The 18,435-nt window shown below is 34.3% G+C and overlaps 1 protein-coding gene across 2 annotated transcripts in view; it reads left to right on the forward strand.

The window, feature by feature from the left end:
* The window catches only part of NDUFS4 (NADH:ubiquinone oxidoreductase subunit S4), an 88,161-nt gene extending 77,696 nt beyond the window's left edge, over positions 1-10,465 (forward strand). For both annotated transcript variants that reach the window (XM_039869928.1, XM_039869929.1), the window contains one exon: positions 10,247-10,465. In XM_039869928.1, coding sequence (XP_039725862.1) covers positions 10,247-10,423 — 177 coding nt within the window. In that variant the 3' untranslated portion in view covers positions 10,424-10,465. The remainder of the gene's footprint in view (positions 1-10,246) is intronic.
* The last annotated feature ends 7,970 nt before the right edge of the window (positions 10,466-18,435 follow it).

An 18,435-nucleotide genomic window follows, 5' to 3' on the forward strand; every position in this document is an offset into this window, starting at 1 on the left:
TAGACAAAATATCTGTAAATAATTATTCAAGCCTATTTTCAAAGAAGACAGTAGATGTTCGTCTGATTTATAAAAATGAACATAATCTTTACAGAGAAAAAATGTTGAGATATGACATAATAATCTTGAGACGTAATATACTATGAATATACCAAAAACATATCAGTACCAGAAAAAGTGATTCAGTAAGTGTGGGGTAGGTCCTTAACATCTGTATATTAATAAAACCTCATAACCTCATACCCGTCAGAATGGCTATTACCAAAAAGTCAACAAATAATATGTAAAAGAGAACCCTTGTGCACTGTTGGTGGAACTGCAAATTGGTTCACCTAGTATGGAAAACAGTATGGAAGTTCCTAAAAAAACTAAAAATAGATCTACTTCACTTCTGGATATTTTTCTGAAGAAAATGAAAACACTAATTCAAAAAGATATATGTATCCCAATGTTCATTGCAGCGTTGTTTACAATAGCCAAGATATGAGAGCAGCCTAGGTGTCCATTGATAGATGAATGGATAAAGAAGAAGTGGTATGTATACACCATGGAATGTTATGCAACAATAAAAAAGAATGTAATGTTGCCATTTGTCACAACATGCATAGTCCTAGAGGGTATAATAATAATAAGTGAAATAAGTCAGAGAAAGACAAATACCTATTTCACTTACATGTGAGATGTAAAAAAAGAACAGAAGCATACTCATAGAGACTAAAGGGGTGGTTGCCAGAGAGGAGCTGCGGGGAAGGGATGGGGGAGAAAAGTTCGTGGAGGGGAATAATATAGTCAATAATATTGTGATAAGTTTGTATGGTGATAGATGATTAATAGAATTAGTGGGGTGATCACATTGTAAAGTATGAAAATGTTGAATCACTATTATACACCTGAAAATAATATATCTAATGTAATATTGTATACTAACTGTAGTAAATAAAAAATAAAATTCCTTAGATAAGTGATACGGATTTCCAATTTACTTATTCTGGCCTAAAAGATACAAGATCCAAACTAAAGAAGTAAAGATATAACCAAGTTAATATTTTTAAAAATAACTGAAATTGTGACTGATAACCTATACTGTTGTCTAATATCAGGCAAAGCAGCACCATTATTCTGATAAAGGTACCATAGACAGTAAGGGCATTGACAAATCTCTATTCTTAGCATGTAGTATACAGTTTCTGAAATACTTGTATTAACATTGTACCTCAGGATGGTTAAACAACTCTTCTTGACAGCTCTTCCCATGCAGCTCATCTATAGTAACACATCAAATAAACCTAATTATGTCTAGCACCTTTCTTTTTATGTTTGAAAGAATACGTCTTTGTGATTTTCCAGAGTCCCTCTGGGGACTCTCAAAGATAATTTAGGTGCAAAGATATTCTGAATGTTTTTAGTTTACCATTAGGGTGTGATTTGGGAGAGAGAAATCAAAAATTGTCAGATTTGAACACTTAGGAATAGGATCATGGGTGTCTAAGAAACATATTTGGCTGCTCATTTCTAAGTGGCTATCAAACTTATAAACATGGAAAATAATGTAACTGTAAAAAACCTGAGCTTTTACATAAGTCATCAAGGACTTAAAGTTAGCATAAAGCAAATAAGGTTATTCTGATAAGCCACAGAACCTTTGCAATCTAAGCAGATTAGACAAAAATAATCCATATTGTAGGTAAAAGTGATAAACAGTAAACTAATGAAACAACCTTATCAAAACTGAGCCAACTTTGCTAAGATTTTAACACATTTCATAGCTTTTCAGACTTTTTAGACATACTATAAGACAAAAATTTTTTGCAAATCTTATTTCTCTATCTATTCAGGTTTCGTCCTTCACCAGTCTCTTTCTTATTCTGAAATAATACACTTACTTTAAAACCTTACTATTTTTCCTTTAGTGAACAAAAAACACATCTCATTACCTTATATACAAAGTTCTAATCTTTTACCACTATTCTACAAGAAGTTTCATTTATGTATATTAATTGTATCTTTTAACCAGTTACTTTGATTTCATAGAGAAAACAGATAATTGAAAGCTTATACACAACAGCATTTTAGACTAGCAAAACTCATGCATGGAACACAACTTTCTACAACCATGTACCTTCTTTATAGTCCAGCTTTTCCAAGTTGCAAAAATGAATGTGTCCATTAACAAACCTAAAGTTACAGCCTCTATAAAAATAAGAAGCAAAAGTATATAAACTTAAATTTTTGCTTAGTAATCAATGCTCAGTATTCTTAGAAGTAATCTAGCTATCTAAATAATATCCGTTAATAAGGTTTTAAGTTACCCAAAGATCTTGGAAATTTATTTCACAGTGACATACTGCAAAATTACTGTTGAAATAAAACTGTCAGAATAATGATTCATTTTGGATAAACACAAATATACATTTTTCAGAATTATAAACATTAAACAGAAGTAATGCTAGCTTATTTGATCTGTAAACTTGTATAAGAACATATCCAGGTAGAATAAAAATCAATATTTGTATTTTATGTAAACTGATAAATTAGGGAACACATTGCTATTTTAATTAAACTAAATTTGTCATATTTGCCAAAGATTTACCTATGTTATCTGAACTTCAATTCTTAAATTTTTTTAGGTTCTCTAAGAATACTTTCTAATTATAGCATGTTAAAAGTATTAAAAGTTCAATTTCCTTGTTTTCTGAGAATTTTTAGGAATATTCCACTTATATAAGCCCCCTAAAGAGATTTTATATAATTAATACTACCTGAGGTAGAAAAATATTACCTAAACATATAATGAGGTAAAGGCTTTCCTAAATTGACACACTGTTTAACTGACAAACCTGTAGACAGACATATAGTCACACAGACATATAGTCACACAGACATATAGTCATGCAGAGAGCTTATAACTTCAATTCTAAAATATTAGCCATGGGTTATATTAGTAAACAGAATTATGAAATTCGCTGGTCCATGCTAATGAGCTGTTCTCTTAGTACAAATTCTTCATTTGTGTGAGCGCAAATAGACAGAAAAGACTAACCAGAATTTCTTATTTCTCACCCAACAGAGAATAAATCTCTAAAACCATTAATACATTTAAAGAAATCATCAAATGATCAGACCATAACACCAATACCCAGGAGTAGTAGAGAGCAAAATTAAAATTAGAAAAACAGAGTCAGCAAAGTTCTCTTAAGTTCACCTGTTGGAGCCAAGAAAAGATGTGCCTGGGCTTAAAAATAAGGCACACCACTTCTGGTGAACAAATTTGTTTGGCTTTGGTTGATGAATCTTTTAGGCATCTTGGTGGAACTGCCAAAATTGTTAAAAGAGTATTTCCTGAGATAAAATCATAACTCTAATATATAGATATAAATGAACATGAAATAAGGGAATTAGGCAGATATTATAACCAGTTCATAGGAAAGGCCAATACAGCTCAAATTTATATAAAGTAATATTGAGGTAAGTTGCAAACAGAGACAAAACTGGTACGGGGGAGTCGGGGGGAGGTACCAGTTCTGTAAAGTCACCACAAACACTAAATTTGCGAATACTGGAATCTGAAATACTGCTCCTAGAAAAATACACGGTTAGAGTCCTGTGAGCCTCTGATCACAAGATTTTGTTAGTTGATCAATACATAACACATTGTTTTTATGTGTGTTTGTCTAAAACACCTCATTTCATGTGTATTGTTGATTCATGAACATTGAACTCAGGGCTGACAGCACTAGAACTTCCTCCTGAACAAAGCTTAGCTAACACACATTGGTACATCCCAGCCTTCTTGTGCTTAGGAACACTAGAAAGCCTTATACTTGGGGGGGTGCAGGAGGGGCCTTTCAACAGTAAAAATCACCAAGAAGCACAAAAATGCAAAAAAAAAAAGTGACTGCAAGTATTCCACAAAAAGGATACTTGCTTACAGAACTAGAGGTGAAACGAGAAGGCAGAGTATTACTTTACTTGATCTCAGCTGGAAACATTTGGGGTGACTCAAATTGATCACTGCTCTATGCATGTCATGGTCAATGACCATAGAAGCTTCGTGAATGTTGATTTTAGGGTTACGAATAAATTTTAGTAAGTGAATTCACAAATACAGAATCCACAAATATTATACCTTATACCTACAACTTACAGAGTTACAAAATAAAGGCAATGAATAGGGCTAAGATGTGTTACACTATAGATAGTGCATAATCTTCTGTGGAAGGACCAATTTATTTTTCTACCTACCTCTTTCTTCTCAGTCCCCAGGCCCAGGTACTAACTGGCTGTCTTGTGGCTAGGGAAATGTTCAACTTGACTGCTAAGGCTCCTGAGGGAGAGAGATGAATTCCTTAGATTCCCTATTGGAAGTCTGAAAAAAATCTTTCTCATAACAGCTAGCGTTCTACATGGCTTAGTAAGGTTCCTAGTGTGTTGTGAGTTAAATAGGATTCCGGAAGTCCTTGTGCACAGACCACACTCCAGACCGATTACATCAAAATCTTAGTGATTTTTGGATATCCACCATTGTTGTATAGTTTCTTTCTCTAGAAAAATGTGTTTAAAATTTCTAATGACTGATTTTCAAATATACTTTTGGAACACAAACCAGTTTGTTTTGTAGCAAATTTTGAATAATGTGATTCCAGTTACTGCTTTGGAAATAATACTGTATAGCAACTATAGTATTTGAAAAGGTAAAAGGGGACTGTCAACCATCACTTCAAAGGTGGAATCTTTTTTTTTTTTTTGAAGTATTATAGCTGTGACAGGTATGAGATGTTATCTAATATTTCTCATGCCTGACATTTTCACCTTATTTGCTTGTTTAAATTATTTTATATAATCTTTGTGAAAAGGAATGCTTTGCCAGTGTATCCAAAACAGTTATTTCAGCTCCATAATATTTTATAAAAGATGATCTAAGATATGTTTAAATTATTCTGACCCCATCCCAAATATTAAAGTGAAATTCCTTAAAAGCCCCCTACCTCCCTTTTATAAGTTGGTGCTTTGCTTTCACCGAAGCATAATATGAATACATAGCCTGGTGAGGTATCTTGAAACCTTCCAAGTACCAGCATCCTTCGCTTTGGCCTCCTAAAGCCTTTGCTATTCTGATCCTATGCCTCAGTTAGCAGTGACTGCCAGTTATGCCAGTTTGTGCCAAATTATGTGTTGGTTCTTGCTTTGTACAGAAATGGACAGGAGAAATCATTAAACTGTTCATTTTCAAACTAAAATCAGGGTTTGAGATTAGGCTATTAGAGGAGAAGAAATACCTCTGGCAGGACTTGAACTGAGGTTACTAAAAGTAATGTATTTCATAAGCAGTAAAAGCACTGATGAATGTTTCTGTTTTTGCTTTACTGAATCAAATATTAAATGGTTCTGTAAATAAAAATGAATGGAATTTTCTTTTTCTGTTTCATACATGGAATGCACAAGTTAACTGCTGTGATCTGGTTTTGTTCAGAGGCTTTTTGGCGGGGGCGGGATGAGGGAGTGGCATTTGAAACAATTATTCCAAACATATCACAGGAAGTGGAATATCCCAACCAGTTTGGAGACCAACAAATAAATGGGTGTATTTCTGAAAAAAAAAAAAAATTGGGTATAGGATATTACAGATCATATTTTAAGTTTACTAGAGCATTTGCCAGAAGTACTTCTCTGATACTAGGACTTAAAGTTCAGATATCTTTGTGAAAGCATTCCAGTATGTGAAACAGCAAAGAGAGTCCACTTCTCATCGTTTAGGTGCTGGTGGTTGGATTTGTGTTTAATCCGTGCCATATGGCTGCTCTCCTCAGTGGGAAGTGAGAGCAGCCCTAGGAGCTTTGCCCCATCCCTGGGCAGCTGCCCTGGGCTTAGTTGCTTTGATCTTCTGCTGCTGCACAGCTGGGAGGAACAGGACTGGTTTTCGGTGTCCCAATAGAACAACACATGGGACCATTGTCATAGACTACACCTTGATTTTATATAAGCATTCTTAAGGGAGTGCACATGTTTTCACTTCTATGTTCTCATTCAGAAAATCAAGTTAGAGTTATTTATTTTAAAAACATTTTTAAAAACCCTTATTTTAGGGATGAAAAGTAATTCTTATAGAACTTCACAAATACTCCATTCTTAAATTTCTATATGGTATTTCTTTTAAGTTTTCTTTTTAAGAACGAGTTTTCAAATGGGAAGTAGAAAAAGATAAGTACAATTCTTATAACTTACCCATTAAGTACAGATGTTTAATGTCTTTTCAAGTGTTATTATGGTTATTTTGTCTTTTTAGCTAAAGCTCACTGCTTGCTCCAGAAGCCTTTATATTGCCACAATATTACAAAAAATAACTTGGGAAAGATTGTACTATGAAATATAGTGGGACCAATAAACTTGTTTATCCAGGCACTGTAAAGTAAACATTTTGGAGAGGGATGCTTGGATATGTGGTCAGAGTCTTAATAGTTTCAAAAAAAAAAAAAGCAGATTTTTATTATAACATCAGTCCTTCATGGTAGAAAAGTCTCCTGAATGATGGGCAGAAAATCCAAAGGGAGGTAGATGTAGACTGTGACTTGCGTTTCAGTCTCTATTGTGAATTGTCATTAGACTTCTTCATACCCTTTTTTGCTTTCACTTAGAGAAGCACATTTGCTTGTGCAGCTTTGGAAACAAAGTTGTTTTCCACAGAAAAATGAGAGAAAGAAACTTTTCCCTGTACTCATCCTAACAATCATGGGTGGCTGTGGTAGAGTAATAACGTAGATATGGATACTATTAGCAAATGCATGTTTCCTCCATGTGTTTGTTTTCACAGGGTGCTTTGCCCATTCACATTCCAATCCCTATAATGATACTTCTATTTATTGTTGTTATCACCATCAACAGCAACTATAATCTGGCTCCCAGTTCCCAAGAGCCAGCTCACTCCTTAGTTACCAGGAGAAAACCCAAACCAGTTGTTCTTTTATGTGTACAAAACCTGAGTCTTCTCACATTGCAGTGACTCTGACAGCATTTTGAGACTCCATGAACAGAACAGATAATAGAGCTAGGACTGCATTCTGATTAAGTAAAAAATTCTTTCTAATGGTGGAAAGACAGATTAACCATGTAAATGAGAAAGTGATTATCAGGTGTCTGTATAGAATACCAGTTCCTAAATATTTCCAAGTACTGTCTCATTTCTTCAGTTCCTCTTATAATGTTTCTATTGGGCTGGAGAATGTGTTGGGAGGCAGAGTGGGGAGGAACATGGGTTTTATCACCCATCATGTGGTAAGAAAAGATCATGGATGTCTTGGGTAAGTTACCAACAGTCATTATAACCAGACACAGAATCGAAACTAGAAACTATTTCTTTTCTTTACAACTAATGGGGTCATATGGGAGACATAGACTCACTTTCCAGGGATTCTTAAAAGGAAAAAAAAAGTTATGAAATCACAGATTGAAAGGAAAGGGGTAAAACTGATAAAAATTGCATTTACAAGATATTTTTAAAGAAATGCAGTTTTATTTATGAGATGGTTAGGTACATAGCTGTAAAGTCAACCTGGGTTAAAATCCTGGCATTGTCATTTATTAGCCAGGTTGCCTTTAGGCTGCTTTTGTGTCCTTCTCTGTGCTTTTTCCTCATAATTAAATATAAGATTGGGGTGTAAAAAAATGTCTACCTCATAAGCCAAGCAACCTATGAATTCAATTTTAAAACTCAATAAATGCATTTAAAGCACTTAGCACAGGACCAAGAACATAGGACGTAAACTACCAGGCATCCCTGCTTCAGGCCTTGGTACTTGCTGTTCTCTGCCTGCAAGTGCTTTTCCCAGACATCCTCAGACTCACTCTCTGACTTCCTTCAGGTCTTCACTCAAATGTGATCTCAGGGAGGGAAGGCTTCTTTGTCTACCCTCTCTAAAATGTTTTCTCCTTAGTACTCACTAGCATAGAACATTTTTAATCATAGGTATTACTATAGCATCTAATATTGTACATATTTATTATTTTCTCTTCCTCTACTGACTTGAAGTTTGGGAATTTTTTGTTTTATTCATTGCTTTACGTATAGTGTCTAAACAGTCCCCGACATGGAGTAGGCAATTAATACTATTAAATGAATACTATTAAATGAATAGCAAATGCTCATTACATATTATTATTACATATCAATAAATGCTTTATATGATTTTTTATAATTATCAGAATCATCTGTTGATTAATGAAAGAAGTACTTGAGAAGTTTATAATGTTAAAAATTACGATGCAATTTCACAGTATTAATTTGCTTACCCAAACCCCTTTCTGTTGTTAATAACCAGGCCAAATTATACCTAATTAGATCCAAAACATCACAAATTCAAAATTAATGGGTTCCAATATGATGGAAATTTTATTTACACTAATACTTCACATAGAAGATTTGTTATGTAATTACAAGTCAAATTTGGGGGAGAAATAATAGCTTAACATTTATTGAGTGCTTGCTATAAATCCCGAGTCAGTATGATTAAGGCATAGACCCCCAAATCGGGCTGTTTTCAAACCCCGATTCTGCCCCTTCCTTGCTGAGTGACCTTTTGCTAGTTACCTAACCACTCTGTGTGCCAGTTTCATCAGTTATATAAGGTAAATATTAATTCATAAAGATTTTAGAAAAGTACCTTTCTCATAAAACTCAATAAATAAGTTTCTAAGCACTTTGCAAGAATTAGCTTGTTTAATCCACTTGACAACCTATGACATAGGTACTATTCTTATGCCCTTTAGTAAATTTTTTGAAATTTAAATAACCACTTGTTGATGTACTTATTTTATAAGTTCAGATCTTCTTAAAGTAACATATAACTTTGTGATTGTGTTTGTTTTAAAGGGTAAAAGTACTCAAAACATTTTCTCTACTCTGAAAGTAAGGTTATGTTAACCAAGTGAATTGGATCAATATTTTCTCTCCAGGATTCTGATGTCTCATTTGTATTTTTAGATCATTTGTTTCATTTGCTTTCTTGCTTTTCTATTTCCTTATAGCAAATGAAAAAGTTCTAGCAGTGGAATTATTAGTAGCAATATACTTTGATGACTTGAGTTTCATAGGCTTCATTTTTGTGGCAAAATTGAATTCTAAGGGGCCATTGAAATGTAAGTTTTGTGGTCACAAATAGTGTCGTCACCAAGAAGCACTAGAATGCATGACAACTCACAAGATAAAGGAGCTTACTTAAGTAGACTATGTAATATTCAGTTTGGACATTTTATACATGATATGATTCAGCCATGAAGCAGCTGTTTCAAGATGAATTATTTGAAGAAAGTCCTGAGAGAGAATGATAAATTACAGGGATGCAAAATGAATCTTAAGAAAGGTGAAAGTTAGAGGTTGCTTGGACTAGGGAATAGAAAGGTAACTGAATTACATTTTCCAGGGGGAGGATGTTGATTAGGTTGTTCTCTGTCTTAAGAGAACTGAAGAACTGGACTTAAAACAGAAGACATAAACATAAATAAATCTAGTTTTCAAAATTACAAAATACTGTGAAGGGCTTTGGAGAGAGGATATAAACTCTCAGAAGAGAACAAGCAGTTTAGACCAGTGATTCTCAAACTTCAATGCATAAAAATCTCCTGGGATCAATAAAGTACAGATTCTGATCCAGTGGGCTTTTGGTTAGGCCTAAAAGTTGGCATTAACAAATACTTCTGTGGCATTCTAATGTAGATAGCCCTTGAAACAAATATTGAAAAACATTCTAAGTTTAATCAGTATCCTGTCAAAGTTCAGGGAGTTTAACCAAGTGATCTCTCATGATCCACTCGAACTCTGATTTATACAGATAAGTATGTACATGTTTTTCTGTATTGTTTTAAATGAGCGCCAAACTGTTGTAAAGGCACCAACTTTTAGAAAACAGTGAGACAGGTTATATTATTCAGTGCTCTTCATTGCAGTTATTAAACCACATAGAGTAATGGAAAATTTTGCATAATACATGACCATTGGTAATTGAACAAGGAATATCGAGCAAGGAGAAATTGAATTATGGGTTACAGCTTTAATTTGAGAGATGGTAAATCATCTTCAGGCAATATTTTGAACCCTCTTGTCACAGGATTATAAGGGAACAAATTACTAAGTATTTATATTTCAGATGTGTTGACATGTACTCCTGATGATAAATTTATGAACATTAGCCCTGCTTACAGTGTTCTTCAGGTGAACTCTTCAGTTCTGTTCCTTGGGTTTGTTTTTGTTTTCTAGGATGGAGCTATGATGTTGAAGAGAGGAAGGTTCCGAAACCCAAGTCCAAGTCTTATGGCGCAAACTTTTCTTGGAACAAAAGAACACGAGTATCCACAAAATAGATTGGCACTGACTGTATCTCTGTGCTTGACTGTGAATAAAGTCAGCTGTGCAGTATTTATAGTGCATGTATAATACATCTCTTAATCTCCTAATAAATTTGACCTTTAAACTAAAGATACATTTTGTGGCGTCTATTTTAAATGTTTTTTGATATCTCAAATTGAACATGTTGCGATTTCTGGTATACAGAGGAGATCTGAGGTGATTATACCTCTAGGAAATTACGGTACTTAAGAAATCTATTAAAAAGGAATGCTTGAAATCAGCTGCAACATTTAAGTGCTTGCTTTTTATAGACATTCTCACCTTAAAGGTGTTTATAAACTACCAGCCTTCGCTATTAAAATGCTGTCTTAGAAATTCTTTTATCATAGGTAGAGAAATTCACGATTACATTGCAATCTGATAAACCTAAATCCAATCTCCTTATTACTCAAGTTCCTGACTTTATAGTTTATATTATCTAAGCTTCTTTGAGCCTGAATGAATCCACAAGAGATATATAAGAAATGAAGAGTCAAGACACAAAACTAAAGTCATCAACATACAAGAGAAGAGAGCAAGAAGAAAGGAACAGAGAAGTACCAAAAAAAATCAGAAAATAATAAAATGGTAATATCTACATACCTATCAATTGCTTTAAATGTAAATGGACTAACTGCTTCAATGAAAAGACATAGGGTGGCTGAATGGATAAATAAAAAGACTTGTATATATGCTGCCTACAAAAAGACTCACTTCAGATCGAAAGATACAAAGTAAAGGGATGGAAAATTTTCATACAAATGGAAACAAAGCTAGGGTAGAAATACTTAGTCGAAATAGACTTTAAAGCAAGAGCTATAAATGAGAGACAGGGCATTTCATAATAATTAAAGGGGTAAATTAAACAAGACAAGATAACTCTTATAAACATCTATGCACCCAACATAGAAGAACTCTATAAAGCAAATGTTGACAGACATAAAGGGAGCAATCAACAGTAATAGTCACAGTAGGAGACTTTAAACTCCATCAACAACAATGGATAGATCATCCAAACAGAAAAGCAACAAGGCAACAGAGGCCTTAAATGACACCTTAGACCAGATGGACTTCATTGATATTTTTAGGACATTTTACCCAAAAGTAGTAGTGTATATGTTCTTTTCAAGTGCACATAGAACACTTTCTAGGATAGACCACATTAGTCTACAAAAAAAAGCCTCAATAAATCTAAGAAGTCTAAAATCATATCAAGCATCTACTCTGATCACAGTGATATCACTGTATGAAATTAGAAAAACACACAAACATGTGGAAGCTAAATAACATGCTACTAAGCAATAAATGGATTAACAACCAGATCAAGGAAGAGATCAAAAGATACCTTGAGACAAATGAAAATGAAAACACAGCAACCCCAAATCTATGGGACATAGCCAAAGCAGTTCTAGGAGGGAAATGTGTAACAACACAGGCCTACCTCAAGACACACACACAACAAAATCTCATCTAAACCATCTAACCTTACACCCAAAGGAACTAGAAGAACAAGAATGAGCAAAGCTCAACTTGACTATAAGGAAGGACATAACAGATCAGAGTGGAAGTCAACAAAATAAGAGTCTTAAGAATCAATGAACCCACAGCTAGTTCTTTGAAAAGATAAACAAAATCTATGAAGCTTTAACCAGACTCAGCAAGAAAAAAAATTTAAAAAAAAGAGGGAGGGCTCAAATAAATAGACATGAAAGAAGAAAAGAGATAACCAACTCCACAAAAAAACCAGAGGATTATCAGGAACTACTATTAGCAATTATATGCTGACAAATTGGACAACCTGAAAGAAATAGATAAATTCCTAGAAATGTACTATCTTCCAAGGTCGAATTGGGAAGAAACAAAGTCTAAACAGACTGATAATTACTAACAAAACTGAATCAGTAATCAAAAACTCTCAACAAACGAAAACTCTGGACCAGATGACTTCACAGGTGAATTTTGCCAAACGTTCAAAAAAGAATTAATACCTATCCTTCTCAAACAATGCCAAAAAACTGAAGAAAAAGCTCCCGAACTCATTTTACTAAGCCAGCATTACCCTGATACCAAAACCAAAGACAGTACAAAAAAAAAAAAATTATAGACTACCCCTGATGAACATCAATGCAAATATCTACAACAGCCTGTTAGCCAGCCTAGTTCAGCCATACATTTAAAAGATCATACACCGTGATTGAGTGGGATTTATTCCCAGGATGCAAGGCTGGTTTAGTGCCTGCAAATCAATTAATGTGATATGTCATATAAACAAAATGAAGGATAAAAATGGCATGATCATATTAATAAATGCAGAAAAGCATTTTGACGAAGTCCAACTTCCATATATTGGGAGGAAAAAAAAAAACTCAGCAAAGTGGGGAATACAGGGGACATACCCTCAACATAATAAAGGCCATATATAACAAACCCACCGCTAACATCATACTAAATAGTGAAAAGCTGAGAGCTTTTTCTTTAAGATCAGGAACAAGATAAGGGTGTCCGCTTTTATTCAACATAGTATTAAGTCCTAGCCACAGCAAGCAGACAATAAAAGGTATCCAAATTGGAAAGGATGAAGTAAAGATGGATATTGTTAAACTGTCTATTCTACCCAAAGCGATCCACAGATTTGATTCAATCTCTATCAAAATACCAATGGCATTTTTCACAGAACTAGAACGAATAATTCTAAAATTTATATGGAACCACAAAGACCTCGAACTGCCAAATCAATCTTGAGAAAGAAGAACAAAGATGGAAGTGTCATACTACCTGATATCAAACTGTGCCACAAGGCTAAAGCAGTCAAGACAGTAACATAAAAACAGACACTGGATCAATAGAACAGAAAAGAGCACCCAGAAATAACCCCACGACTATATGGTCAATTAATCGATGACAAAAGAGGCAAGAATATACAATGGAGTAAAGACAGTCTTTTCAGTAAATGTTGGGTAAAATGGAAATGATCACTTTCTAAATTGATTAAAGGCTTAAATGTAAGACCCAAAACCATAAAATTTCTAGAAGAAAACATAGGTAATAAACTCTTTGGCATCACTCAGTAATATTCTTGTGATAGGTCTCCTTGGGCAAGGGAAACAAAAGAAAAATAAGCAAATGGGACTATATCACACTAAAAAGTTTTTGCACAGCGAAGAAAACCAACAAAAGAAAAAGACAGCCTACTGAATGGGAGAAGATATTTGCCAACAATGCGACCTATAAGGTATTAATATCCAAAATATATAAGGAACTCATATAACAACACCCAAAAAAAAAAAAAAAAAAACCCAAACCAATCCAATTAAAAAATGGCCAGAGGACCTGAATGGATATTTCTCCAAACAGGACATACTACAGATAGATAATAGGCACATGAAAAGATGCTCAACATCACTATTATGGATATGCTAATCGAAACCATGAGATAGTCACCTCTCATCTCTCAGAATGGCTATCATCAGTATGTCAACAACCAACCAGTGTTGGCAAGGATGTGGAAAAAAAAGGAACCCTCATGCACCATTGGTAGGATTTTAAATTGGTGCAGCCACTATGGGAAACAGTATGGAGGGTCCTCAAACAATTGAAAATAGAACTATCACATATGACCCAGAAATTTCACTTCTGGGTATTTTTCCAAAGAAACCTGAAACACCAATTTGAAAAGATATATGCACCCCTATGTTCATTGCAGCTTTATTTACAATAGCCAAGATATGGAAGCAACCTAAGTGTTTGTCAGTAGACAAATGGTAAGTGTGTGTCTGTATGATGGAATATTAGTCATTAAAAAGAATGAAATCTTTCCATTTGTGGCAAGATGGATGCACCCAGAGGGTATTTTGCAAAGTGAAATAGGTCAGAGAAAGACAAATACCATTGGATTTCACTTATATGTGGAATCTAAAAACCAAACACACATAGATACCAAGAAAAATTGATGATTGCTAGATAGGGAGGTAGTTGGAAATTTGGGCAAAGAAAAAGGTGAAAGAATTAAGATGTTCAAAGTGCCAGTTGTAAAAAACAGTCATGGATGTAAAGTATAGCATAAGGAACACAATCTATAATAATGTAACTATGTATGGCGTTAGATGGGTACGAGGTTTATCTGGGTGTTCACTTCATAAAGTATATAATGTCTAATCACTGTTGTACATTTGAAACTAGTATAATGTTGTATATCAACTAATTTAAATGAGTAAACCCTCAGTGTGATGTCAGAACAGCACTTTATGATATTCATGATTTATGAGCATGTATGGCTATTAATGGATAAATGGAAAAATAACAAATTTTTGATATGTGGTTTAGAAGATATTTGAATTTGTTAGAATTTGTATACAGAATAGTCTAAAAGTCAGATTTTCCATTCCTGCAGTTATTTGCACCACGACTAGGATGGTCCATGTGGAACAAGGCAGAGTGAAGAAATGTTGAAAGAAATATTACTCAAAATTGACATCTGTAAATATTAAAAAATAAGATATTTCCCTAGTTTTCCATTATTGTGTAAAACAAAATTCTTAACATACCTTATTTGATGAAGCATTTATTTTTCTGCTGTGATTTGGTTTTTTGTTTATAAATCTATGCATGGGAAGATGAGTTCATTTCTAGTTGTATTGAAAGCAAGATGCCAACGAACTACCCAGCTGAAGATTCACAGCAGACCATTGGAAATGTGGGTCTGGAACTTCGTATATGGGCCAAGAACATTGGCTGTATGGTGTAATTAAAGATATGGTAATGAATACAGTAATAAATACAACATTACGGGAAGAGAGAGGAAAGGTCAAAGACAACCTCTTAGGGAAAATATTTTTGGTAAGTCAAGAGGAAGATGTGGTAAATAAGGAATAAAAGAGACCAATAAAGGGTTTTTTGTTGTTTTAATGAAAAGGATTATCTCAGCTTAAAGGCCACATACCTCTTTTTAGGTTGCCGGATGCTTAGGATCAAGATTAGAAGAATATCAGAAATGGAAATTGAATAAAACTAGAAGCAGTTTCATAAATAAAATGTTCTTCTAGTAAGTACAAGGCTCTTTGTATTAGTTTCTTATGGTTGTTGTAACAAATTACCACAAACTTGGTGGGTTAAAACAGCATGCATTTTTTTTTCTACACTTTTGAAGATCGGAAGTTCAAAGTCAGTTTCACTGGGCCAAAATCAAGGTGTTGTCAGGGTACTGCCTACAGAAGACCTGGGGAGAATTTATATCCCTGCCTTTTCCAGATTCTAGAGCTGCATTTCTTGCCTTCCTTGATTTGTGGTCCCTTCCACCATTTTTAAAAGCAACTAACATCTTCAGTGGTCTGATTAATCTTCCTCCCTTCAGGTCAAGTTTCCCTCTGCCTCTCTCTTATAAGGACACTTGTTACTACATTTACCACTTACCCAGATCATCCAAAATATGGAAAAATAAAGCCATGAAAAATGCCCCAGAACCATCTCACTCTAAACTGTCAATCTGTCAAGTTTGATAGTACATCATTATCGGTATTTATCATTATTGGTAGAGGTTGATTACATTTTAGAGGGACCTTCAAAAAGAACTTAATAGATCTAATTTAAAGTTGTGGAACTGGGAGAAACTTATTCAGCTTTCACAAAACCAATCTTTATATCACAATGAAGTTTCATACTGTTTGTCCTTGTGAATAGTTCACTAGAATGGTCACATGCCCATTTTGACCTGACTCTGATGAAGTTAGGCCTGCTTGAGCCTAGAAAAGTTTAAAATAAATTAAAAAATTAGTAAGTAAATAATTAAATTTATCATATTTAATGTCCCCTTTAGAGAAGAACCAAAAGCACAGTATTCCTAAGTAAGACAATCCTTAAATGTCAGGTGTGCCACTTACACTTCTCTGTGCCTTAGTGTCTTTATCAAATGCCATTGAATAAATAAGCACCTAGTAGATACTTTATAAATGTCCTCTCCATGGAAATAAATTCACGTCATTTATTTGTGGCCAGGCATTAGGCTAAATACCTGCTAGGTTTTCTGATTTAAGTAATTTTTTAAACGTTAATCATAATATGACATGTAAAGATAAAGTAGGATGCCTACAGATAAGAGAAGGACAAATAAAATAATATACAGTATAATTTTTAAAGTGTGCTTATAATGTAGAATAAACAGTACTTAACTGACCTGTTGTGAATACTTGAATTAATTAGTGGTTTATGGGTAGGCAATGGAAGCAGTATGTATGGGTACAAAGTGATATAATTAATCTTGTTTTTAATATCTAACTCAAATTTACCCTTAAATGACATCTTTATATCTAGAGAAAATTGCCGACAATAGTAGGTTACAATGTATATCTACTGATATTTTCAGTAGCAATAAATAACTATTGGCCTCTAAAACTTTAAGAGTTTGAATCTGAAGATTTTATAATTCTCAAAATGATAAAGTTTGTATGAATGAAGGAAATTATATTAAAATCAAAGAAGATACAACATGAAGTTTAGTTCATCTTTATAACTTAAATAGTTACCTCTTTAGGATATATGTCATTGGTTTTCTTCACAATGATAGAATTCATTAATGGTTACAATTTAGTCTCTAATTGATGTCAGTGTTTGTATTATGCATTACTGTCTTTGTCAGTTTGGGCTGCTGTAACAAACTACCATAGGCTAGATGGCTTATAAACAATAAGTATTTCTCACAGTTCTGGAGGCTGGAAGTCTGAGGGTGTCAGCATGGATGAGTTCTGGTGAAGGCCCACTTCCTAGTTCATAAATAGCCATCTCTTTGCTGTGTCCTCACATGGCAGAATGGATGATAGGGTTCTCTGAGCTCTTTTATAAGGGAACTAATCCCAATAATAATCACTTCCCAAAGGCCAACTTCCTTATCCATCGCTTTGGGAATTAGGATTTCAACAAATTTTTGGCAGGTGGGGATACACACAAACATTTAGCCTATAACATTCCACCTCTGTCCCTCCCCCCAAATTCACATCCTTATATGCAAAATATATTCATTCCATCCTAACAGCCCCAAAGGTCTAAAATTGTTCTAGCATCAACTCTAAAAGCCCCACATTTCATCTAATATCTAAATCTTATTTGGGTAAAGCTCAGCATATGATTCATCCTGAGGCAAAATGCTCTCTAGCTATGCACTTGTGAAACCAAACAAATTATATGCTAACAAGATATAGTGGAGGGAAAGACATTGGGCAGATATTTGCATTCCAAAAGGAAGAAATAGAAAACATGAAAGGGCTAAGAGGTCCAAAGTAAGTCTAAAACCTAACAGGGCAAACAACATGAAATCTTAAGACTCAAGAATAATTCTTTTTGCTTTGATGTTCTACCTCTGGACCCACTGGGGTGGGGTCCTACTTTCCAGGCCCACTGGGGTAGCAACATTACCCCCACAGCTGAGGGGCACCGCCTACACTAGCTCACCTCAGAGTCTGTGCCCATGCTTCGATTCTCAATGAGAAGGACATTAGACTCCCAAGGCTCTGCCAGGTGGCCCCACCCCCACAATTTCACTGGACATTGGTATTACCCTTTGAAATGGAAGTTGAAGCAGTTCTATCTCCTATGTCCATGCACTCAGGGCCTGTGGGGGGAGTGGCTTCTTAAGTAGATTATTTTCATTTAATTATGAGAGTAATTGACAAAAACATGAGCAACCAATCTAAAAGTGTTAATATTATTGCAAGCCAGCTGTACAAATATGAAAACAAAACAATTGTTTTTGATACCAGTTTACAATTCTTAAATAGGGGAAAATGTTTTGAAAATGTAAAACTCAGATGATTATTAGGGGGATTTACATGTGAGTTCAATATATGCCAAAATTAAAGCATGCTTTACTCTTTCTACAAATAGCAATTCATTTAAGGGCACGCAGTGCAGTGCACTTGGAAAATGTAAATTATACAAACGCAAGACGGAATAGTTGAACTTTATGTAAGAAGGAAGAAAATTGCTAGCAAGGAGAAAGAGATGAAGAATCACAGAAGACCATAAGATGAATATGAATTAAGTAAATATGTAACAATATGAAATGGCCCTAG

This window comes from Pteropus medius, unplaced genomic scaffold, assembly GCF_902729225.1.
Source record: "Pteropus medius unplaced genomic scaffold, Ma_sr-lr_union100, whole genome shotgun sequence".
NCBI lineage: Eukaryota > Metazoa > Chordata > Mammalia > Chiroptera > Pteropodidae > Pteropus > Pteropus medius.